Source organism: Hippoglossus hippoglossus, chromosome 6 (genome assembly GCF_009819705.1).
Source record: "Hippoglossus hippoglossus isolate fHipHip1 chromosome 6, fHipHip1.pri, whole genome shotgun sequence".
NCBI lineage: Eukaryota > Metazoa > Chordata > Actinopteri > Pleuronectiformes > Pleuronectidae > Hippoglossus > Hippoglossus hippoglossus.
This window is the reverse complement of record NC_047156.1, coordinates 28,104,284-28,131,113: the sequence shown is the minus strand read 5'-3', so window position 1 is coordinate 28,131,113 and position 26,830 is coordinate 28,104,284. Positions and strand designations below refer to the sequence as shown.

The window sequence follows — 26,830 nt, the reverse complement described above, 5'->3', positions numbered from 1 at the left end:
CTGTGCTAAGTAAAATCCAACGAAATAAGTAATTAAGCAAGAAACGGTCATAGTAGACTATTCAAATTAAATCGATGCTGATTATTGACAAGAAGACGTTTGATTGTTACTCAGACTTGAAACTCCGTGGAGCATGTAAGCATGTTAAAGTCCGATATTAAATTAGGACAGAGGAATCAGGCAGGCGTAGTCTATTTCCCCCTTTTTAAATTTAATCTCATGTCTCCGAGGGCGACAAAGAAAAATCTGACGATTATATAATATTATAGAATTTCATTATGCGTTGTGTTCGTGACCTGCCATCCTGCCTGCAGGAGGGGGCTGCTGACGCCACCTGACAGCAGCGGGCTCGGGGTGGAAGGATAATAAAAGGTGCGCGGAGTCCTCGTCTCATCCCAACCACGGAGTTACACAGCAACCTGTGAATTCAGAGCAGAACTGACGGCGGAGAGTCACATCAAAGGTTAGTTACTGTTTTTATAAACTTTATACGACGTTTTTTTTATTCTCTGGAAAAAGTGAATGTTGAACAAAATATTTGAGATTCGTATTCGGCAGAATAGCTTTCAAATCCTTCACTTTCTTGTCTCTCTGTTTCAGATGCAGAAGTGCTTTGGATTTTTTTGCGTGTCGCTCATCTTCTGTGCAACTCTCTCAGAGACCATCGGTTTGGTCATTGCGGTAAGATGTGTAACATCCAGCACCGGTTTATTGTTCATGGGTTAAGCAAGTTTCATGTACTATCAGATATACAAAATGATAATGGAAGGGTAACAAATGAGCAATGATATAAAAGAATTCCCCAAATCACAGTCAAATTTTTTTTATAAAATAGTCAAACAAAATACAATACAGGTATACAAGAATTTTGTTCACAGAAGTCAAATATGTGTTTGATAAATCTACACAAATTGCAGTGCTGTTGTGAGCAAAGTCACCTTATGATCAGCTCTTTTAAATCAACTTAAATGCTATACAATTTGTCAAAGAGTGCATAGTATTTAAAATGAGAGTTTAGTTGAAATAATTCAGGTACATTTGGCTGTTTAAAAACTTCAGTAAAGTATGTGTATGTGTGTGTTTGTGTGTGTGTGTGTGGTTAAAATGTTCAGAAGGATGGTGAGTCAACAACAACATAGAGAAAGTGGTTATAGAAATAGTATTCAATTACTGACTTGGCAAACTCATTTTTAAGACACAATTTTACACAGCCTCATTAAAAACAGTCAACATTTACCAGTAAACCTGTGGTATTGATCATTGTGTGTCTCTGCATCCTGCATCCAGGCGAAGGAGAAGCGAGGCTGGACTCTGAACAGTGCTGGTTACTTGTTGGGTCCACGTAAGTACTGACTGCATACATGTGCACGGACACACACACACACACACACACACACACACACACACACACACACACACACACACACACACACACATATCAGCTGACGGGAAAAAATATGATGTGAAGCCACCACAAATTTGGACACTTTTGGATTACCTGCATGTTGTCAGAACATCAATATTACTTTAATATACAGAATGATACTGCATTCCATTAAGCCAAACCAGTTTCAGGCCTGTGCCTGCTAACTTATTGACATAGTTTACCTGGGTACTCAATGGAGTAAAGCCTTTGTTAATGTTATTAGTATGCGTTTTTCTTCTATGACAAGTATGAATATCTACTGGGTGAAGGGTCTGTAGATAACTTTGGTCCTCCATCCATTCTCAGCTGCTGAAGTGAATTTATCATGCTCCGAACCTGTGTGAGACAGATATGTATGAATACATATTCATATCTGAATTTGCATTAATACAATCCCTGAATCTGAAAAAAGGCAGAATAAAAGAGATTATTCTACTAAATATCTGAAGTTACATTACTTCACATTAAAAAATGTTCTCCTACTATTTAGAAACTAAAGCAGCACTCCAGCTGCACTGCTGTTTAAAGGTTCCATGTTATTTTGTAGTTCTGATGTGAAAGTGGAAGCCTAACAATGTTAACATTAATAACATTACCATAATATCACCTTATAATGATCTAACTCTCATCTCATGGTCGAAAGCATGTGGTGCAAATGCATTTAGGACATTTCAAGATGCACGTTTGTTAGTTTAACAGCAAAAAAAAGTCACTACCAAACACGTGTACCAGTTGTACTTAGTTTCTTAATTTATCATGGGTAGGTTTTGGTCGTAGCATCCAATAAACCATTCATTCCCTTTAGAAGCCAGGTGAGCTGTCACCTTGGAAGATTGATATTGTAATGGAGGATTTGCCAAGCACTTAGAGAGCACACTCTGCAGAGGAAATGGTTTTGACTGCACACACAAGCAGATCTGTGTGTTTAACAAGCACAGTATGCTCACATTGTGTAACAGCCTACAAGTGCATAGTACCAATATTTCTCCAAATAATAACAGTGAAATATCACTGATTGTTGACAAGGTTTATGTTGATAAAATCTTGATTGCTGTCCACTGCAGTGTGCCAAAGATGTGCCTGACCACAACTAATTTTAAGGCCAGCACATGTATTTTTCACTACATGGGTGCCAGACAGGAAAATGACAAATGGCACATGAAGTCCATATGGTAAATGTGCTTGCAAGCAGCATCTTATATACACAGAGTGGTGTTTCTGTCCACCTGTCTATGCAAAAACCAAATTGCTAAATAACATTTTTACAGATTAAACAAGTTAGTTATAACGTGAAGTAGTGTACTTTAGAGTTCTTGTTAGGTGCTGACTTTTGACAGAATCAGATAAGGTTTTAACCTGTTTCCAGGCTGTATCTTCATATATAACAGACAGGTACTGGAGTGGGGTTGATCTTCTCATCTACCTCTTGTCATGAAAGTGAAAAGGCTGATTTTCCAAAGGATTTAAGTAGTCCTTTAAGTATAGCTTCGACCAAAAGTGGGACATGTATGCAAGCTTTTATTTGTGAACCTCAGCTCTCTGTGCATCTATTGCTACATTATAACCACTGAGCATAATTTTCACATTTTACTCACTCTAAGTTTGTACATGTATTGCCTGAAAATGCTGCTTATGTAACATAGCTTATACAACACAGTTTAACTCATATTCCGTGAATCAATGCTGTTTTCTTTCTTTGTCCCTGTCCACTGTCTCCAATGTGTGAGGTAATTTAGTGTAATTTAAAGATTGCCTCATTACCTTTTGAGGGACATAAAGTGAACCCTGGGTATCCATGTGTGTATGTGTGTGTGTGTGTGTGAAGCCTAGGTAAAGGTTGCCCCTGCCTCATCCTGTGTTTCAGGTCGTATTGATCACCTAATTCAGATAAAGGATTCTCCCAGTGCCAGAGGCAGAGATGAGCTGGTCACTCAATGTAAGATAGAAACATACGGCCGCTGCAGGGCCTTGGTGTCATGCCTAGAATTGCTCTGTCCAAACATCTATCCTCTAAGCTGCTTTTGCCAGTCATCAGGGTAGGACGTCTGTCATCCTGCTGCTCTTTGTGCTTATGCATCCAAGTTTAGCATTTCTCTCTGTGCTTTCATGTTGATCTCATATGAGTGTCTGTTGGGTAAGGAAGACTCTGGTACAGAGAGATTACACACTGTTTACCCATTGTCAAAAAATGGGAAGAATAGGAAAAAATTATACTCCATCTTATGAGAATATTCTAAAATGGTCACCTCCACTGCTAACTAGTTACACCATATTTAATTAGCCATGGTGTTCAGCTAGTCATTAGAATGATAACAGACAATATTGTTAGCTGAAATTATTATATTAATGTTAATAGTATATTTTATTTATATGACATTCCCAATGAAGGGCACTGCTTCCATTTTTCTACAGGCTGTTGGCATGTGCATAATTGTCTTCCCACAGTAGGAGGTCCCATAACTGTCAGAAATTCTGAAATCCACGGCTGTTGTGAAAAGTTTCTTGGATAAAACATCAACACAGTATAAACTAGAATGGCACAGAGCTCATACTTACCCAGATGCCAAACAGTCCCCTTAAATTGAATCAAGGACCACCAAATTGTTTACATAGATATCACCCCCCTAAATATGCCCAATGTTTTTTATCAAGTTTGAAAGAATTGTTACCTGGGAAATTAGTGAAAATGTAAAAAACAATCACAATTTGTCTCATATGGCTTAACAAGGTGCAACATTCTCTGTTCTTAACCCTCACCAAGAGTAAAAAGTGGAAAAAAAAGTTGAATGGATGCCTCCTGATCTGGATTTACACCAAAATTAAATAGTTCCCTTGTGTGTTCATAGATGTATACTGTAGGAACAGGTTAGCCAAGTTTAAAGAAGATATTCTTTGCACCTACAGCAGCTTGTTACAGTTAAAAGTTAGTAAGCAAGTTACAAAATGGGAGAGTTGCTGTTTGTTTCCACCCTTGCAGACATCTATTGGTAAAATAAGTTTGATACTTAAAGGGATAGTCCCCCGAAAAATAAAAATTCATGTGTGGCTACGTCCGCTAGCTTAGCCACTTCCTGTAGACTTTTAGGCTTAAAACACTGTGCAAATGACCTCGTTTCAAGTCGAATATGAATGTCAGGGCTTGCGGACACCACACAAGCAGTATGGTATTCACTTGGACTCAAGGATGAACTGCTTTGATTTTGGTAGTCAAAAGTCAAGGTCACAGTTGCCGTTAATGTTTTCTTGAACGTGATATCTTAAAATTAGCCTAAGGGAATGTCTTTAAATTTGGTTCAAATATTCACTTGGACTCAAAGATGTAATGATTAGATTTTGTTGCTCAAAGGTCATAAGGTCAAGGTCATTCACATTGCTGTGAACGTGATATGTCAAGAACGCCCAAAGGGAATTTCATTACATCTTTCACAATGCACTTGGACTCATGGATTACCTGATTCAAATTTGTTGGTCAAAGGTCAACTTCACACGTGTTTTGCCTTGTGAATGTTATATCCCCGTAACACCTCAAGAAAATTATTTCAAATTTGGCACATAATCACTTTAACTCATTTATTAACTGATTTTGCTGGTAAAAAGTCAAAAGATAAGGTCACGTTGGCCGCACAAAACGCATCCATTTTCTCTTGAATGTGATATTCCAAGACCACCTTGAGGTAATTTCTTCAACTTTTGATCAGTTGTGACTTGGACTCGAAAATTAACTGATTTTTTTCAGTGGTTAAAGGTAAGGATCACAGTGACTATTTATGAATTTGTGGGGAAAAAATTATGTAAACCGAAACTGCACGTGTTGGTGGAGGGATAGAACTGCAATGCTATAATTCTAGTTTCTCTCATTTCTAATGTATTTTACCTTTTGTTGCATTTTAATTTGTCAGGTTTCTGTTAAACCTTTGATCTAATTTGTATTGATTTAGATTGAATCATCGTTCTTCTTATTCTTTTTATTTTACACTTTTATTGTGTTCTCATTTGCTGTGAAACAGTTATCCTTGAACGTGACTTATACAGAGCTATTGTGCTGTTATCATTAGGGCATTTTCCATCTTAGCTTTATATTCCCACACACTGGACTTGAAATCAAAGATGAATGATAAAGGAGGTTTGACGGTTAAAGCAGACTGGAGCGAAATTAAAGTAATTGGTCAAGTTAACATAAACCTCAGTAGTTCATCCAATTTAAATTTGGTTTTAAATCAAGCGGCAATATTTTATTTTTGCTTATTTTAGGGGCTTTTGCCTGGATTTTCAGAGAGGGGAGCACATGATCAGAGTCAGTTCTTTTAAATTGTGATCAGTGTTTCATTCTGACTCTAATTTCCACTGGAGCCAAGACAACATGAACATCTTTCATTGTTTCAATTTGTTTAACTGCATCTCCGAAGATATTATTCCCGAAAAGAATGTAATGATGAATTGATGATGATATTGGATTCAAAATCCTCTAAATAAATAGTACAGTTATACAGTGGTGCATGGCTGTGGCTCAGGAGTGAAAGTGGGTTGTCCACTAACCAGAAGTCTGGTTATTCAACCCTATTCTCCCCCATTCCTGAACCTCCAGAACCTTGCCCCTGAGATAGCACATCGATGCACTGTATGAATGTTTATGCCTGAATGGGTGAATTGCAAAAACTGTACTTTAAAAACCTTTGAGTAGTCATCAAGACTAGACATGCTACATAAATACAGACCATTTATTATACAGGGTGTGTCTTATCTTCAACACATTAAATAATTAAAATTGAAACTCACAGAGCAGGTACCTCCACCAAGATTCTCCTTAAAGGGCCTATATTTTACACCTTTCTGGGATTTAATTTGAGCTATTGGTCCCCCTAAGATGATATATCAGTGGTTTAAAGTAAAAAAAACTGCTGCAATGTGTATTTCCATGTCCTCTCTGCTGCCTCTCTCTGGAGCTGCAGACAGAACAGGCTGTTTTCACCTGCCTCTTGAGCCTCTCCTCTGATTGGCTGACTGCACTTTGAGTGACACGCGAACAGGCCTATCACCGGTCTCATTCTGGCGTATTTACGATCTCTCTGGTAAACACAGCTGAAAGTCCCGTTGTTATGTTTGCGGCTATAGAAGACCAGCCACATATTTACAGTCGGTTACAACAGGATGTTTCTGAACGGTAAGTTACACCGTCCTCATGTTTGTTCAAGTTTTAAAAGTACAGTCGGACAATGTAGGAGTAACGTACTGAGTTACAGTACGGAGTTTCACAACAGAGTTTCAATACTGAGCACACCGACACGGCACGTCAGAAGAAATAAAGCGTAACCGCTGGTCTCAAACAGTGACGTTCTTAGGAGGAATGTGCACGGACACATTCTCTTCCTTGCATCCCTCCACGCTGCAGTGTTTCTTCAGTGTTGTTTGTTGTGGTTATCCTGTGGTAGCTAACAAGCTGCTAGCTCAGCAACATGTCTGCTTACTGTCGAGTTCGGTGTGGAGAGGTGGAGGTGACGGGGAGCAAGGGTGGTGGGTTCGGGGGCTGGACTGGTACCGACTGGGTGGGGCTGAGAGATGGGTGCGATCCCGAATGACATCATACGGATAGGAAGTATGAAACGAGACGTTTCGAAAACATATTTCTTAGAATGGACTGTGTGAAAAAGTCTGTGGAGTGACTGTTTTCATACTTTGAGGGTCCCTACTGACCCCCTTCAATAAATTACGGATAGTAAAACCCCTACAAAATGCATTTTACACAATATGGGTCCTTCACATTCACTCAAGCTTGACCAAACTGCATACACATACATATCAGTCCTCTAAACATGCATGACTTTTTTAACCATTATTTGCTGAGAAATCAACAAAATTGTCAAAAATGCCATAGTGATAAATATATATATATATATATATATATCTTCCACTTTGTCTGGAACTGTGCCAAAATTGTATTAATTCTTCTTTGGATTATGCCCAATCCTTACACCAGGAGATAATGGGTTTTGCAGTTTTTGTGTAAACCTGTGAAGAGACAAACAGATCAACAGCAATTAGAACATGACCTCTTTGTTAAAGGTAACAAAAATATTTGTCTATTCAGTTTTATTTTAGACTAATATACCTTACTGTAATGTAGCAATAATGCAGACAGGGATTGTTTTACTCCCGACTCTTTTGATGTAAAACAAAAATCATTAAATGTTCACGTACTGTAAGTAGATGCTTTATATTTTTGGTGGCTGAATGGTGGTTATCAAAACTTACATTACATACATTACAACCTACATATTGGTCTTTTGTCCCATACCTCAGATATGAGTCGAAGTAGTGTACCAGCAGCGGGCTTATGTTATTATGGCAACTATAATTATCACGTGGTTAAGGTTATGGAAAAGTCATAGTTTGGTTAGGTTTAGGCATCAGTTTCACACAGGAATCCTGACTGGAGTGTTTGGACAAACAGTCAACCCATCCCTCTCTGCGTGTCACCTGACTTACTTTATTTACTTTAACTGTTAAAACTTGTTTATATACTTCCGTAATTGACTATTAGAGGTCACCTAATTATAAAATCTAACTATGGGACCAATGAGCTGCATGCACAGACCACATATTGTCAAATTTTTTTACAGGAGGACATTCTTGTTAAGGTTGGAACCTTATAACATGCAACTTTGAAATTTGGATTCCCAGTCAGGGAACCTTTGTTTCATGTCATACCCCTCTTACTGCCATTGTTTCTAGTCTGTCTCTAGACTTTGTACCATCTTGAAAAGGTGAAACACCAAAAATTGACTTGGAAAATATATTATGAAGCATAATATAATATGAAGCATAATATATTATGTAAGTGTACAAGACACACTACAAAAACATGGCTTTTATATATAATTATAAATATAAAGATCAAAAGCAGAGACTGGCAGAGGAGCAGTTTGTATTTGACAGACAAAACACTTAAAATATTTTTTCCCCCCTCGTGTCATTGAATGTAATTTTTTTTAATTGGATTTAAATGCTTACAGTTAATGCATGCACATAAAGTTCAGGGGTTAGCAGCTCAAGCACTACTTTAGCTAGTGAGGAAGCACCTAAAATGAGTCAACAATTCTTGCTACTTAGCCCCTCTCCTCTTCAATCACACATCATGACCACTCATAGAGTTAAGTGATGCGATGAGTACATGAACTTTAAAGATGAAAACTCATATCTGAAAAAGGCTGGTAGCCCTCCGCCAAGAAGGTTGTTATCAGTGCGGTTTGATTGTTTCTTCGCTTGCTAATTTACAGGATTATGCACAAACTACCTGACGGATTACCACAAAAACTTGGTTAACGGATTAGGTATGGGTCAGGGAAGAACGCTTTATAGTTTCTCTAACAATGCGAGATGGGATTCAGAGAATAATTATGGCTCTTGAAAATAACCAGACATGTTCATGGACTAATTATTTGAGCTTGTGTAAATTGGTGCAGATCCAAATAAACATATGGATCTAGTAAATTTAAAAGTGGTTTTCATATGGAGACTGTTGGACCTTGATGGATGTATGCGCTCTACCGAGTGCCCTTCTAGTTCTGTTTAAATTATCGGATTTTTCTAAGGTGGAGTGAATATACATGCCCATCAATTTAAATCAATTGAAAAAATGCATATCATCTTAAAAATTATATATGAGCCTCAGTTTGTAAAAATAGAAGGTAGCGGATACGAAAGTATTACTTCACTCATTCACTCATGCCTTCAGAATGGACAGTTGATAAAACAATTTGAAATAGGTGGTTTACCAAATGTTTAATTGTTGGCGAGCTCATTGAATGAGGACTTTGAACTCTGACCATGACATTTCCCTATCTTTAGGCCCATGAAAACTCTTTAATTATACAATGAGAGTTAATGATGTACCTACCACCACAGCACTTTGCTGGTCCATTATTTTTTGTCTTTATTGTCATTATTATTCTAATGCATTTCCTTGTGTGATCCCATTGTAAATGTGCCATTTATTTATTTGTTTTACTGCAATTCTGTGAGCCAAGCCCTGCAGTTGGTCCGTACAAGTTTGGTAATAAACCCACATGATTACAAACCCAAAATTTATGTCAAAATATATTGTGTACAACAATGACTTTTATCTTCTTTTATAAAAACTAGATAGAAGTGTGCCATGTGTTCAGTGTGTATGTGTTCAATGTAAAGGTGGAATATTTAGGACTTGATAAATCCTAATCAGATACTGTATTTTTAGTGCAATCAAACATAAAATAATTAAATTTACAGCTGAAATATGGAAATCCTGGAGAAAAATAAATTTATACATATCCTTTCATCAAAGTGAACTGAACTTTTAACTTTACATCATGCCATTACTGGAATTTCAAGTGAATTTAACGTAGTGTAGGAAACAATGAAATACTCAGCTGACCAATCTGCTGTTCACATGACTGTATCGATTGTGCTCACCCCTCATTGTCCAGATGGAATAGATGGACACCGGACATTAGGAGACAAGCCGGGTCTGGCTGGCAAGAGAGATATGGGTCAGGAGGAAGACTTCAGAACAGGTCTGTCTGTCTTTCACTCACAGAATCAGGACAATCTTACGATATTGTATAGATTTTATTTTACATCTTCATGGTACTCTCTCCATCTCTTCGAAAGTTGGCTGATGTGTAAAGCTAAAACAATGAAACATTTCAGACATCTTAAAACAACCTAACTACACCCAAGCAAACTTCAGTGGCTCTGGTCATTTAATAGGCCTTCATATTTTGTTTAAAGTTCACAGTTTTTTCCTAAAATACTGATTAATTCATACCAGACATTGATTAGTTCAATTTTATCTGTAATTCCCATCACTTTCATGTTGAACAACTGTTGAGGGATTCCAAAAAGATTTGTCCTTGTATGAAGGTGTAACGGTATCTGGAGATATTAATTTCCCCATGTGTTGTTACCAGAGCTAACCTTACAGTCTATAGCTAACTTTAGATGACATAAGACTGAACTTTGTTGCTCTGCCTCCACAGGTACCCTAAGAATAGCAGATGAAGACCTCATCCACACCATCATTGACTTCCTCTCATACCTCAAACTTAAAGGTATGCTTATCATTTCTGTCTAAACTAACTTCAGCAGAGGCTCAGCACATGCACTCACACAAAGCTATTGTTTCCAACAGTTTTTTTGCTTGTGATGCCAAAACATGAAGAAATGCCTCGACTTACAACTCATCCTTGCAGGATATTAAATACAAAGATACCATTAACTTTGAGCAAGCTGAGGTAGAAATGAGAATCTATGAATGTGTGGTGATTATGAACTCATACAACAATATGGGCCAAATTTGACATTCATCTTTATAAAGCCAAATACTAAAACATACAAAACTTCTAAAGGCTTACTACCAAGCTACAGAGGCTAAATGTCCATTATTCCGATACAAAAGTGTTGGATTGGAAAACAGACTACCAATAACCTTGATGTAAATTATTCCAGACATTTGCATGCCGCCCATTAAATTATAAGGTATAATCAATCAATCAAATTTTATTTGCATAGCCCATATTCACAAATCACAGTATGTCTTACAGGGCTTAGCAAGGTAGGACATCTTTTGCCCTTAACCCTCAGCAAGAGTAAGAAAAACTACAAAAAACCTAGAAACCTCAGAGAGAGACACATGTGTCCCTCTCCCAGGATGGACAGAAGTGCATTAGATGCCATATGTATAGAGCACATAAACAAAATAACAATATTAAAGTATTTGTACATAAGAAAATGTCAGACAGAGAAATATAATAATATAGTAATAATAAACTTTATTTATACAGCACTTTTCTTTTTAATGGCAAAAGATTGATCACCCTTTGTATCAGACTGTGACCTAGGAGTAACCAGTAGGGCTCCAACTGCAGATCTCAGCATACGAGAGGACACATACCAGGTCAATAAATTTGAAATAGATGTAGATGCAAGGCCATGTAAGGCTTTAAAAGTGAGCGATAACATTTTTAAATTAATTTGAAATCTAACAGAAAGCCAGTGTGCAGTGTTTTGTACCAGCTGGAGGCGGTGGAGGGATCTCTAGCTGATACCCAAATAGAGGCCTCGAATACATAAAAGCATGTACAACTTTTTGTAGATCAAAACGACTTAATTTTAGAAATTATCTTGAGCTGGAAGAAACATGATTAAAATCATTTTTGACTTGGTCGTCAATATAAAGGTTAGCATCAAACATTACCTCTAGATTCCTAGCAGTCAGCTAAATATTATTTCACAGACTCAATAAGCTGATGGAATTGAGGGGACCAAACAGAATGACTTCAGACTTATCATCATCAAATTTAAGGATTTGATATCAGCAAGGCAAGTTGTGAGATTTACCAGGCTGCTAGGATCTGTGGGTTTTAACGGTCAGCATAAAAATGATAAAGCACATCATGGTTTTGGATAACCTGTCCAATAGGCAGCATGTATATAGAAAATAGAAGGGGACCAAGAATGGAGCCCTGAGGGACACCACACCTCAACTGAGCTGTTGAGGAATTGGAGGTACCCAGAACTACAGAAAAAGTTCTTTTGGAGAGGTATGTGCATAATAATAATAATAATAATAATAATAATGATGATAATAATAATAACAATTGGTGTTGTCTGGATCCTTCAGCTCGGGAGTCAGATATACTTGCAGAATACAGTGAAAGAGAGCCAGAGAGAGAGAGAGAGAGAGAGACACTGGGAAGGAAAAAAACAAGTTAGTGATATTTAAATAAATGGGGGTTAGAGACATAGAGAGAGGGTGAGAGAGAAGTGCTCCTTGCATGGTGGGAGTTCCCCCAGCAGTCTAGGTCTATAGAATAACAGAGGGATAGTTTAGCGCTCTCCTAAGCCAGCTCCAACTATAAGCTTTATCAAAAAGGAATGTTTTAAGTCTGATCTCAAATTTAGAGGTGGTGTCTGCCTGCTAAACCCCGATTGGGAGCTGGAAGCCTGTGTTAACGGAGCGAAGAGATCTATTTGGACAATATAGTGCTATGAGCTCTTTAATATATGATGGGGCCTGATTGTTAAGCAGGATTTTGAATTCTATTCCGAATTTTACACGGAGCCAATTCAGAGAGGCTTAGACAGGAGTAAGATACAGCATTTTGGAACAACTAGGGGCTTTTCTCAGACTTCCTAGGACATCCTAAAATAAAAGATTACAACAATCCACGCAAACAAATTAACAAAGGTAACAAAGGCATGGACTAGTTTGTAGTTGAGACTTGTATTATATGTGGGTCAAATGACATGTCCAAATCAAACAAAACTCCAAGGTTCCTCACAGTAGAGCTGGGGGCCAAGCAAATGCCATCCAAAGTGCCTATCGGGTCAGGCAATATTTGTTTGAAGGTGTTTAGGGCCAATTACAATGACTTTAGTTTTGTCTGAATTTAGAAGTAAAAAGTTCTTGGTAACCAACCAGGTGTTATCACCTAAAGACATAGCTGAAGTTGAACTAAGTGATTCATCAGGCTTCATAGAAGTACAGCTGGGTGTCATCTGCGTAACAATGGAAGTGTACGTGGTGCTTTGTGATAATGTTGCCTAAAGAAAGCATATACAAAGTGAAAAGTGTATCCAAGGACAGAACATTGTGGAACTCAATGAGTAACTTGTGTGTGCATGGATTCATTGGTAATATTCACAAATTGGAATCTATCTGACAAATACAACTTAAACCAGCCTAGTGCTGTTCCTTTAATCCATGTTGTTACTGTCTATGTAACAGATTATGATCTATGGTGTCAAATGTACAACTATAGATGCGAGTCCATTATCTGATGCCATGACAGGTTATTGGTAACTTTTGACAGTGCTGTTTCTGTGCTGTAATGGATTCTAAATCCTGATTAAAAGTCTTCAAACAAACCAGTATTGTGCAAGTAATTAGCAACATGTAATTAATGTTGCTATTATGATAATAATAGCAACAGCTTTTTCAAGGATTTTGGAAATGAAGGGAAGGTTTGACATGGGTCTATAATTAGCTCAAACATCTGGATCAAGAGTGGGCCTTTTAAGTAGAGGTTTAATTACCACTACCTTTAAAGCTTGCAGTACTTAGCCAGTAAGTAGAGACATGTTAATCAGATTTATTATGTAACTATCAATTAGAGGAAGAACCATCATGCTGAAACATAATGGTTACACATGGTCTCTCTCTCCAAGTTTTTTCTCTCCACAGTCACCAAAGTGCTTCCTCAATGTGGGAACTGTTGGGTTTCTCTACAATTTTTATGATTTGGCTCTGTACGAATAAAACTGAATTGAATTGAAGTTCCTTAAAAAGTCTAATAGGGATAGGGTCTAATAGACAAGTTGATAGTTTAGAAGAAGAGACTAGTGCAGTCAGCTCAGAAAGATGGTCTTAATATAAATCTCGTGCTATAGTTTGTTGTAAGATCTGTACTGAACAGTCAGCCAGGATACAGTGCTGAAGAGGAACCTGGGCTTGTTCTTATTTTCTTCTATTAATGATGAATGATAGGAGGTTCTGGCATTTTGGAGGGCTTTCTTGTAAGTTAGTAGTTTGTCTTTCCAGGCGAAATCTGGGATGTCTGTTTTAAAGCACATTTAAAATCATTAGGACTGCAGCTATCGCTTATTTTAGTAATACCCCCCCACCCCTCCTCCTACAATGACAGGCGGCTATGCACAGATGATAATTTCAGTGTTTACTATAATGTAGAAAAATATATTTATTACTTGTTTGCCGGGATTTCCCCAAAAGCATTACTTCACTCTCCACCGAGCGGTAGAGCTCAAGCCGGCGGACTTTGTTACACCTGCACGGAAGCACACATACAGGTGATGAGTCCAGGAACATCAGGACATACAGTAAGGAAGCTGTGAATGGACGAGGCTGCAATTAAACACAACACTGACAATTTAATAATACAGGTGTAATCAATAAAAAAAAAGAGACTTTAGCTTGGTTGAAATTTGTGAAGCACCTGAAGGCAGCACCATAAACGAAACTTATGGTGTAAATGTCGTTTGCATTGCAAACGAAGCTTTCTGTCTTCTTGTTCCTTTGTAATGCACAAGGGATCAAAGAACAAGAAATGGTGGTGACTGGTGGCAGTGTAATCTGTGAATTTTTTGGGGAACTCTGTCCTCTAAACACAGTCGTTGTGCAACAGTGTTATTAATCCGTGTGAAACACAGTGGCCACTGAGCAGCATGAGAGCCTACAGACATTCGCTGGCAGTATATGGATTCATAGGTGATTTATAGGTGTGTGATTAAAACAGTGTATCTTTCAATGAATTAATGCAGAACTAAGGCTGTCATTAGCAACAACTACATGAATGTTGAAATCACGTTTCGCTGTACGAGGCTGAGGATGAGACTTTAACTACCTTTCGGTTGAGGGTTGATAAATTTAAAGATTTAAATAGGACTATGTCATCCACTCTAGCCCCAGGAATACATTTAACGGTGGTTGCCTGTGTCGTTTCTCAGAATAGAGTCGCCAATAACCAGAGTTGATTCCTCCGTGGGTGTGTTGCTGAGAGGGGAAAATTAGCTTGAAACATGAACGGGAGCTGTTAGGGGTGCTGGAGAAGCTACTAATCCTCACCCCCATCCTGGAAAATAAACTACATTGATTATAAGTACCGTGATCACTAAAGGAAGTGGAGGAGTAACTGATCATCAAGCACACTGAGCCGGGGAGTGAGAGGGAGAGAGAAAAGCCATCATTAGCTCCTAAATCTAAGTTGCCAAGCTAACACAAGATAGGAATAGCGTAAGTAATACAGTGAATTATGTAGGTTGCTAAGAGAGGGAGAGATATATATGAGTGTGGAAATAGCCTCAGTGAGCCAACCTAATCTCTCCATCACACTTTCCATTTAGAATTGTCATCAAGGGGTTCAAGTATCTTGGAGTTGATCACCTTTTCCTCCCTCTTCATGAAGAATTTTGACAGCTGAATGTGGCGAATGTCGAGCACTTAGTTAAAGCTTTGCTGATTGAAGAAGTGAAACGGATAAAAAAAATCTTCTTGTTTTTGTGTTTTGACAGGTTGTAATGTAATGTAAAAAATATATGGCTAGGTGGATAAACCTCCCGCTGTCTTTGGCTGGCCAAATTATTAAAAAATTATCATATTACCAAAATTTGTTTACCTTTTTCAAAACATACCAATTCTAATAAAAAAAAAAGCATTCTTTAATTCACTGGAGAGTAGCATATCATCATTCATCTGGAATGACACAGAATTAAAAGAAGTGCCCTTTGAAGGCCAAAAAAACTTACCCTACCCAATATTATTAGTACTGTTGGGCTTGTAATATAAAGTCTATGTAACACTGGGTTGAAAGAGACCAGCCTGATAAAAACGAGGCCTGGGTTCACATAGAAAATGCCTCTGGCCAGCTCAATCTAAATTCTGTGCTATGTGTCCCATCACTCCCCCCTCAAAGACAATTTTGCTCCAACCCAGTGATCGTTCACTCACTCAGCATTCAGTTGCAATTTAAAAGGCATTTTAAGTTGCAGACAACTTCTGTGCTCTCTCCCGTCAAGAATAATCACAATTTCCCGCCTTCTCTCGCTGATTCTACCTTTAGAGCTTGGTCCTCAAAGGGCATCAAAACTATCTCTGATTTATGTGTAGATGGCAAGTTTAGATTGTTGGAACAGCGCTTTTAATTATTCAATTTGCCACTTTTATAACATCTTTACCTTACTTTCCAACAAACAATACATTTGATCACAATCTCTCTTTATCTCCATATCGCAAAGGTCTGATTTCTGTTCTCTATAACAATATATGCATTACATCCCTCGTTCACTGAAAGATGTTAAGAGACTATAGGAGAATGACCTTGGAGAAGAACTGACAGACAATCAATGGAAGACAGTGCTTAACTTAGAGCACACTTGAGAGCACATTTGACCAAAGCAAGACTGGTGAAAATTTCCCCCAATTCAGACCCTTCATGACCTCATTGCAAAGGCCAGCCAGCAGATTTTATATATATAACGATTAATCTCAAACGATTGAGCACCTACGGGACACTATGTGTCGGTGTATCCGATGCCGTCAACTACCGCCACAGACTGTCCAGGAGCTCACTGATGACATGAACCAGGTCTAGGAGGATATCCCCCAGGAAGAATTGATGCAAGTTGAATCAGCCTGTGATTTAAATTTTTTACTTTGATTTTCGGTGTGGTTATGAATCCACATTTTGTTTACATTGACCATTGTTACCTAATTTTGTTCTCAACAAATTATACAATGTACAATCAGTAAAGATTACATTTCAACATGTATAATTTGTTCATTAAGATCTGACGTGCTCCCTTAATTTTTTTAGGCAGTGTATTTGGCAAATCAGATGGATCCCCACTGCCTTAGATGATAAATAGATATTCAGATCAGGGTTTTCCTGCATAGAGAGTCAGATTTTGTGCCGCCACCGCCTCACAACAAACTTATAGTACAGTGGAAACTGTTACTGATCATGTTTTTCCCGATCCAAATTGATGTCTATAAGCAGTTGATTACTATACAAGAAGTATGTAGCTTCTTTATTATAGTCCCAGATCCTGAGGAAAGGGTATCGGCACACACACACACCACGGTTTTACGGTCCAAACATGATCACTGGAAACAGACTTAGTGGAGCTGTGCATGGCTCCCTGGGTGTCTACCCCCAGACTTGGTGGTGCTGTGGCTGGGCTGTGCGCCCTCTCCCCCTTAATTTATCGCAAGTCATATGGTCATTGCAACAAAGAATGCAAGCCTGCACCCTGCTAGAGGCCATACTAGTTATTTGGAATATCAATGTGTAGCAGCAAGCATGCTGAAGACCAATCGTTCTACTTCTGCAATCTCAGACTGTAACAGTCCATATTTTATTGCTTGATTGTTGACAAACCAGCAGCCTGGACTTGGTGCCAACGTGTATTATTGAAATTATTTATTATTAGGATGAATCCCTCCCCATCATCTTATGTTCAAGGGGGTCCTCAACACAATAATACAAGTACATTTTGACATTTAGACAACATATTTAACACACACACACACACAGAGAAACACACAAAAGAAAACAAAACAAAGAATACAGAGCAAGTCAAATGAAAAAAAAAAGAATAAAGATAAATGAATGAATGAATGATCAGAAGGTCAGTAATCTCAGTACTGTCATTGATACAATTAGAAATTATAGAACATTATCATACTTATTATTATAATATATTGGGGGCATGTACAGCTAGTCCTATAATATGAAGAGGACATTTTTGAACACATGGAAAAATGATATGGATCGCATATTTGCTGATAAATGATTCCAATCAGAACAAGCTTTAAACATAATTGCCTTAGAGACTGCTGGAACAGAGAAAAAGAGCTGCGTAGAGTGTCTCAATTGATAACTGGAGGATTCAAGATTCAAGAGTTTATTGTCATATGCACAACGATAACATTAAGCAGTCGCTTGCAATGAAATGCTTGGGTCACAGGCTCTCTTATAACAATGCTCAATCAAAATTTAAAATTTGAAATAAAATATACATATCTAGAATATATATATACACCTAAAGAAAAAGAAAAACAATAGTGCAAGTGTGTGCAATAGTGCAAATATGCAATAGTGCAAATATGCAATAGTGCAAATATGCTAAGGTGCAGAGTTATGACAGATTGGAGGAGTTTAAAAGTCTTATGGCCTGGGGGATGAAACTGTCTCTGAGCCTGGTGGTGTGGGCCCGGATGCTGCAGTACCATCGGCCAGACGGCAGCAGGCAGAACAGTTTATGGCTGGGGTGATAGGGGTCTTTAATGATCCGGTTGGCCTTCTTCCTACACCGCTGGGTGTAGAGGTCCTCCATGGATGGTAGCTCCGTCCTGGTGATGTGCTGAGCAGACTTCACCACCCTCTATAAAGCCTTACGGTTCAGGGCGGTGCAGCTGCCGTACCAGGCGGTGATGCAGCCAGTCAGGATGCTCTCTATGGTGCACCTGTAGAAGTTGCAGAGAATCCTGGCATCCATGTTGAGCCTCCGCAGCCTGCGGAGGAAGAAGAGCCTCTGTCTGGCCGTCTTCCTGATGGAGTCTGTGTGGTGAGTCCAGGTCAGGTCATCACTGATTCGAACACTGAGGAACCTGAAGCTGCTGACTCTCTCCACCGTAGTCCCATTGATGGAGAGGGGGGCGTGTTCTACTCCTTGTCTCTTCCTGTAGTCCACGATCAGCTCCTTTGTTTTGCCGATGTTGAGATAGAGGTTGTTGTCCTGGCACCAAGATGTCAGGGCTCTGACCTCCTCTCTGTAGGCCTTCTCATCGTCGCCGGTGATCAGGCCTATGACGGTCGTGTCATCAGCAAACTTAATGATGGTGTTGGAGCTGTGGGTGGCCACGCAGTCATGCGTGAACAGGGAGTACAGGAGAGGACTGAGCACACAGCCCTGGGGGGCACCGGTGTTTAGAGTCAGGGTGGAGGATGTGGTGCTGCCTATCCGCACAGCCTGGGGTCTGCCCGTCAGGAAGTTCAGGATCCAATCACAGAGGGCGATGTTGAGCCCAAGGTCTCTGAGCTTGGTGACGAACTTCAGGGGCACGATGGTATTGAACGCTGAACTGTAGTCAATGAACAGCATTCTCACATATGTGTCCCTCTGGTCCAGGTGGGAGAAGGCAGTGTGAAGGGTGAGGGAGATGGCATCTGCAGTCGACCTATTTGGCCTGTAGGCAAACTGAAGTGGGTCCAGAGAGTCAGGGAGGGAGGAGGTGATGAATGGTTTGACTAGCCGCTCAAAACACTTCATGATGGTGGAGGTGAGTGCTACTGGGCGGTAGTCATTCAGGCAGAGGGTTTTTGTTTTTTTGGGAACAGGGACAATGATGGTCTCCTTGAAACATGCGGGGACTACAGACTGGAGCAGTGACAGGTTGAAAATGTCTGTGAAAACATCTGCCAGCTGATCTGCACACACCTTGAGAGCTCTACCAGGGATGCCATCAGGTCCAGGTGCCTTGCGTGTGTTGATCCGGTTAAGTGAATGGTACCATTCACTGTCTTAAATACTAAGGATAACTGAAATGTATGCATTTAAAAATAAACTGCAGCCTGTTGACCTTACTGCAATGGGCAGCCAATAATAAATCTAAATAGTCGAATATAAGCTATTTTGCGAGAAAGAAGATTAGTTTTAGATGCAGTCTGATATACAATCAACCTAATCAAGAATTTGTAAAACAAGTTGTAAAGCAAGTTTCTTTCTTACAGTGAATGAAAAACTGTGTAGATTGATAAAGAACACTAAAACTATAGATCATTTTCTTTACAATGTGATCAGTATGGCATTTAAATGCCAGGGTCAAGTATGAGTCCTAGGTATTTGATGTGTTCAACTCTTTGCAAAGAAGTGCCATCAAGACAGGAAATAACACGAGTAGTTTTTGTTGTAATGTTTCGGTGAGAACCAAAAATCTATATATTAGATTTAGTTTTATTAAGTATTAGTTTGTTAACAGCAAGCCAGTGTTGTACTTTATTAAAATCAGACGATCAGATGATTCAATCTGGGTTAAATTAGTTTGAAATGTGTTTATTACCGTATCATCTGCATAAAGATGAATACAACATTCTGAACAAATAGTGGGGAGATCATTGATACATATGTGCAGTGGACAAAGAGTTGAGCCTTGTGGCATACCTCGTTCTTGTATTATTGTGTCAGATCTGTTTCCTTGAATAACAACAAATTGTTTCCTGTTATGAAGATAAGAGTTGAACCATAGTATAGCAATATGAGACATACCAACAGAGTAGAGTTTGTCAACCAGATCAAATAACTTCTCTAAATTGATGAAGATTGCTCTTTTTAATTTGGTGATAAAATGTTATTATAAATGAGATGTATGACAGTATGATCATTTATCATAAATTAGCTTCTTAAAAACTTTTGCAGTAGAACAAAGGATTGGAATTCTTCTATAGTTATTGAGTTTGACTGCATCCCCACCTTTGTGCAAGGGAGTGATGCGTGAATCTTTCCACATGACAGGTATTTTACAAGTGGATAATGACATAAGAGTTCACAGAGAGGGTATATAAGAATATTAACCCTAACCCTAAACCTTAACCCATCTAACCCATGATTACTGACCACTTTTAGATAATTAATATTAGAATTTTATATTTACTTTCAGCGTTTGCCTGCAGGTTTAGTTTGGATTTAATGTGACCCGCTCTGGCCCCTGGCATGCACTTGACTGTGATCACAGATGTCGCTAACCTCACATTTCTTATAACTGAGACACCAATGACAAGAGTTTGTTTCTCAACAGGTGATTATTAAGTGAAGAAAATCTATTGGAACTGTGAAGTGGTGCTTCCTTAAAGTTTCAGTGTGTAGAATTTAGTGACATCGAGTGGAAAAGTTGCATGTTTCAGCTGAATAACCCTCACCTCACCCTCCCCTTCCAAACCTGAAAGAAAACCTGTGGTAGCCTTCAGTTGTCATAAACACTCAAAAGGTGTTTAGTTTGTCCAGTCTGGGCTACTGTATAAAAACATGGTGGCAGCCGTAGAGAGGACCCACTCCCAATGTAAATATAAAGTACTTAAATATAAAGGGCCCGTTCTAGGGTAAAGAAAAAAAACTATGAAACACACTACTGAAAACATCACAAGGATTATTTTACATTCAATTTCTGCCAATTGATCCCTTTCACCTAAATCTTACACACTGGACCTTTAATTGTGGACTTAGACTTAGCATTATTCCCCCTTCAGACAGTCACCCAGCCGGCCTGGGTTCCTAGGCGGCTTAGCAGTGGCTTAGGGGGCATGGCTAACCACAACTAACTTCCAAATTGCTAAGCCACGCCTCCATTGCTGCCAATACACTTCATTTATTACATGTAAATGGTATATGGTCTGTATTTATATAGCATTTTTCTAGTCGATGTTGATGACCACTCAAAGCACTTTACAGTACAGTTTTTCATTCACCCATTCAGACACACATTCATATAGTGCATCTAAGAGCTGTACTTTTTCTATGAGGGTCCATTCAGGGTTCAGTTAGCCTAGGAGAGTTAACTCAAACAGAGAAATCCAATGAAAAGCAGGGACAATGACACAGTCGCTTTAGTACCAGAGAGTACAGAGTGCTTGAGCAATATAAGTAAATGTTTAACTATGGATCGGCCATAAGCCATAGTAATATTGTAAGTCGCTTTGGATAAAAGCGGCAGCTAAATGAAATGTAATGTAATGTAATGTAATATAGAAATGATCAGTGGAGGAAGTTTGTCACCTTGTGAATCTTCCTTTGGATGTCGTGAGAATACTAAGGTAAAACAATTGAAATCTTGCCAGTAATTGTGTTATTTGTTGTACCCTGGATAAACAGCAGACCGAGTGCCATCAGCAGACTTCCCTGCACTTCAGTGAAACATTCAGCATTTATTGATTTCTCATTTGTCAAATATACATACAACTGCTCAAAAATATTAAGGGAACACTTAAATCACAAATCAGATCTTGATGAACGAATTATTCAAGTTGAAAATCTTTACTGATGTACATTATGTAATTTGTTGGGAACAAAATGATGCAACAACGGTCAATTGAAACCAAATAAACCCACTGAGGGCTGGATTCAAAACCACACTGAAAATCAATCAAAAAAACACATGCTGATCCAACTTGCATGAATTTCATTACGGCAACTCATAATGTGAGTCAGTTGTGTGTGCTCCTGATGAGTCGGCAGATGGTGTCCTTGGTGATCCCTCCCAGACCTGGATCAGGGCATCAGTGAGCTCTTGGACAGTCTTTGCTACAGGCAGCACAACGTTCACCATGGGATCTCCAGACTCTTTCACAACTGTCACATGTGCTCAGTGTGAACATGCTCTCATCTATGAAGAGAATGGGGATTCTTAACTGACTTTTTAAACTTGAAACCTTATGTCTGATAGAAAATACATGTCTAGAAAAAAACTAAGCAGACAACTGTGTGTGTGTGTTACAGAGATGGGAGCGTTGGACACCCTGCATTCCTATGTGACATCAGATGAACTGGCCAATCCCTAATGGTTCTGCATCCCTGCTACTCACCTTCCTACACTCCTGCTACCCAAAAGGTCACCTTACTGTGGCTCCATCAACATTCTGACACTAGATTTGTCCTTGTACCAAAGATATGATTCCTTAACTCTTCTTTAACTCTATTCCTCCCAATACAAATATCAGATGCTCCTGTGTAAATAAAAGTTGATCTCCACTGTAGATTAGTGTGCGCTTGCTGACTGTAGGTGCATCTAAGTAATAGGGACCTCTCATCAGAAACCTGCACTGTATAATTATCTAAATATACTACCATCTGATTTAAAAGAATGGAGTCAAATAAACACATTTATGGCACTGGACTAACTTGAATTTCTTTCTTCTCATCATTTACACTTACATAAAAACATGATGTAACATTTCTGAATTCCCAAGTCAACAGTGAGGTTGTACAACAGCAATGTAAAATTTAAAAGAATGTTGCCCGCAAAATCTCAATGATCTTTGTATCTCTATTGATACAAAAGTATCAATAACTACAGGTTGTTCTCTCTTAGAGTTGTTAAATATCTCAATATAACAAAAACTAAGCTGAATTCCACGTTTGACGCTAAAAATTAAGAATGTTAACATCAAAACTGTAAACTGTGGAAAATAAGGTATCACATTAACCAAAGTAGAAGCAATACTTTTCAGTGTTTTACCCAAAAATCTTGTCATGTCATTGGGAATAGCTTTTACTACTGTAGTACTCTGTATTATTAACCAAGTTTTGAGAGGGCAAAATTATATATTTTGCCGAAACACAGTGGTATCCAGACACCCTGAAACACTGAAGCTGCTCAGACAGAGCACAGTTTGCTGTGTATGAAAGGACATGTCTGCCAGGAAAAATAAATATGAACAAACAATGATAAATTAAAATGTTAATTACAAGTAAAAAGTCACAATCTCAACTAAATATAACTCCCCATTAAACAAAGTGGTAGCAAGTAGTATGCAAAAATTACAAACTCATCATGCTATCAACCTGCTGCCATACTTTCTTCTGTTTGACACATGAACGATAACTACAGTAAGTGAATAAAGATGAGACCGTATCTGCATTTTCCTCAAATTACAAATAAAAACTCTCCATGACTAAAATGACAACATATTTTTTCCATTCAACAAAAAGAGTCTACTGCCATGACCTCTGACCAGAAAATGTCTGCAAACACGTCACAACTTATGAAGTTCTTAACACAACAAGAAGGAATTCATATGGACGTTTGTTGTGAATATGGCAAATATGACCTGATTGTGAGGCAGTAACAGACAGAGCTCTATACTGCTGTCACTTATTGACACTAAACAGATGCTCATGTAAAACCTATTGTGTTGACACACGGCCGCAATAACAAAAATTTGGGCTGTACACTGTGTTACTACCCAGCCCAGGACAAAACCCAGTCGCAACATGATGAATGAGTTTCCCCTCTTCTCAGCTCCTAAGGACCACCAGCAACAAATTATTACAGCCCATATAAAGGTTTATTGTAACTTTTTTGCTTCAGGGTAGGCCAACAGCAGATCTTAACACATTTTTCACAAGTTACAATTCTGGCTGGCAGTCTGGCTGGCAGTGGCAAGAGGAGAGACCACATTTCTCCCCTAAAGAAATGTTCGATTCCACAAGTCACAGGAATGCAAAAGGGCATCAGCCATAACAATAGCTTTCCCTCTCTTACGTCGAATTTCAATGTTATAACTTCATGCAATAGCAGAGATCAACACATTAACTGCTAATTTGGGACAGGAACACTAAGGGGTTGTGGTCCAAATACACAATCACAGGCATCAACCTCAAGTTTGAAGGGATGCAGAAAGTCTTGGGAGGCAAGAACAGGTGCGTTGCAAAGAAGAGCCTTAGCAGACTCAAGAGCTTCCTGACAACAAGAAGTCCACACAAAGAGCTTAGGGGGACTGTATCGTGGTCGCTGCCAGGCCCAGACGACAACCTTCGCATGAGGACACCATCTTCAAAAACGTGCGTGACAGACCGGCCCTTTCTGTTTTCTGAAGCTGCAGACAAACTACTAACTAAAGTACAGTCACTGGTTGGTCAGTAATTAGTTCTTCTTTGTAAAGTCAAAAAAGTCAAATCTGGAGCTGTCAACAATGGGTTATCTGTGGGCTCCCACGATGTTGGGGGGGTCACCCAAAACAGAACCATCTACCACAACATTATCATTGACCATGAAAGTATCAGAAAGAAGCACCACATCACCTAATTAAAGAGCCCTGGCACGTGTAAGTGCAGGTGATGTTACCCTAATGGGGGTAGAAGATGCAAAGGGTGGTTCATGCTCCAGCTCTAGAGCTCACACCAATAGGTGCATTGTCTCCCACTCCAACTCTTTGTTCCTCACCTCCACCTCCTTAATACGGAGCACCAACTAGAGCTCCTCGACCGTCAGCCAGCCTTAATCATGGGATCCATGTGAGGTGGGGAACGTGGCATCGCTTTGCCCTCCACATCTTCCCCAGTAGCCACATGACTTTCAGGAAACACACCCTTCTGCCCTAGTTTTTCAACCAGAATTCACTTTAACTCAGCTTTTTTTAAAGCATTTATAGGGCACTTGTACCTCAAAGAAATCGGCAATAATCCACAAATCTGCTTTTTTACACTTATCCAATTTTTTTTTTTACAGAGGGATCTGTGGCAAAATAATCCAATTGAAACTCCATCCTATCAATACAAAGAAAAAAACTAGAACCAGAAGAACACATTATGTTACCTGCCACAACTTACCGAATGAAACGGAAATGCAAACAATAAAAGAATGGACAAAACCCAGTCGCAAAGTGATGAATGAGTTTCGCCTCTTCTCAGCTCCGAAGAACCACCAGCTACAAGTTATTACAGCTCGTTTAAAGGTTTATTAAAACTCTTTTTGCTTCAGGGTGGGCAAACAGCAAAACAACAAACAAAAACCACCTAAGGCGAACAACCTAAACTTACCTACTCAAATTAAAGATATAAGAGACAAGTTACTAACCTAACTCCTAATCCAAAAACAGGCGAAAACAAGGGTTAAACAAAATTGCTACCCACACCTACCAAACCGGGGTCGTACATCAAGCAACAGATCTTAACACATTTCACAAGTTACAATTCTGGCTGGCAGTGGCAAAGGGAGAGACCGCAGCTGCAGGGGAAAGCCGTCCTCTTAACCTGCAAGCTTGGAGGCTGGAACCAATCAGCTCCCTGGATACTAACCTACAGCAGAGAGATCCACAACACAGACATGGCAGATTAAAATACATACAGCGATGCAAACGACATCTCACATGACCTCAGGGTCATAACATCTGTGAGAGGAACAAGACTTCCACTGTAACATGATAATGATTTCCACTGTAACATGATAATGAACATAACCAGTCACCACGTTAGCCCTGAAGCATATCCAAGCTGTCTTCATTGTGTTTCTACTACTGCACCATAAACAAATTTAGGCCACAACTACATGGCTGTACATTGGGAATTAACACCAATTAAAACTAATGTAGTCTAATGAGAAAAACTACAATGAAAATTGCCAAACAACAAGTGAGAGAGAGTACAGAAAACATTTAAAGTGGTATTGACTAAGTGATTAAGCACCGCATTTCTTTTGTGTACATTTCTTTTATATACATATATATATATATATATATATATATATATATATACACTACCGTTCAAAAGTTTGGGGTCAAACATAACAGATAACATTAAATTAATCAGAAATACACTCTATACATTGTTAATGTGGTAAATGACTATTCTAGGTGGAAACGTCTGGTTTTTAATGAAATATCTACATAGGTGTATAGAGGCCCATTTCCAGCAACTATCACTCCAGTGTTCTAATGGTACATTGTGTTTGCTAATCGCCTTAGAAGACTAATGGATGATTAGAAAACCCTTGAAAACCCTTGTGCAATTATGTTAGCACAGCTGAAAACTGTTTTGCTGGTGAGAGAAGCTATAAAACTGGCCTTCCTTTGAGCTAGTTGAGTATCTGGAGCATCACATTTGTGGGTTCGATTATACTCTCAAAATGGCCAGAAAAAGAGAACTTTCATGTGAAACCAGTCTATTCTTGTTCTTAGAAATGAAAGCTATTCCATGCGAGAAATTGAGAAGAAACTGAAAATGTCCTACAACGGTGTGTACTACTCCCTTCAGAGAACAGCACAAACGGGCTCTAACCAGAGTAGAAAGAGAAGTGGGAGGCCCCGGTGCACAACTCAGCAAGAAGACAAGTATATTAGAGTCTCTAGTTTGAGAAATAGA

At 38.9% G+C, this 26,830-nt stretch overlaps 1 protein-coding gene across 2 annotated transcripts; it reads left to right on the top strand.

Annotated features, from left to right (window-relative positions):
• The first annotated feature begins 337 nt into the window (after nucleotides 1-337).
• galn (galanin/GMAP prepropeptide) lies at nucleotides 338-22,865 on the top strand. 2 transcript variants are annotated; one of them, XM_034587353.1, is made up of 7 exons: nucleotides 338-463; nucleotides 601-681; nucleotides 1,288-1,342; nucleotides 3,291-3,362; nucleotides 9,889-9,975; nucleotides 10,441-10,512; nucleotides 22,469-22,865. In XM_034587353.1, the coding sequence occupies exons 2-7, from the start codon at nucleotides 601-603 to the stop codon at nucleotides 22,528-22,530; spliced, it is 429 nt and encodes a 142-aa protein (XP_034443244.1). In that variant the 5' UTR covers nucleotides 338-463; the 3' UTR covers nucleotides 22,531-22,865. The 2 variants fall into 2 exon arrangements, with proteins under 2 accessions (XP_034443244.1, XP_034443245.1); XM_034587354.1 differs by lacking the exon at nucleotides 3,291-3,362.
• Nucleotides 22,866-26,830: the final 3,965 nt, after the last annotated feature.

Excerpts from the sequence above, each read along its gene's own strand:
- galn (XM_034587353.1), top strand. The coding sequence starts at position 601 with ATGCAGAAGTGCTTTGGATTTTTTTGCGTGTCGCTCATCTTCTGTGCA. Across the intron at positions 682-1,287 it reads CCATCGGTTTGGTCATTGCG|GCGAAGGAGAAGCGAGGCTG; the intron begins GTAAGATGTGTA and ends TCCTGCATCCAG. Across the intron at positions 10,513-22,468 it reads CTCATACCTCAAACTTAAAG|AGATGGGAGCGTTGGACACC; the intron begins GTATGCTTATCA and ends TGTGTGTTACAG.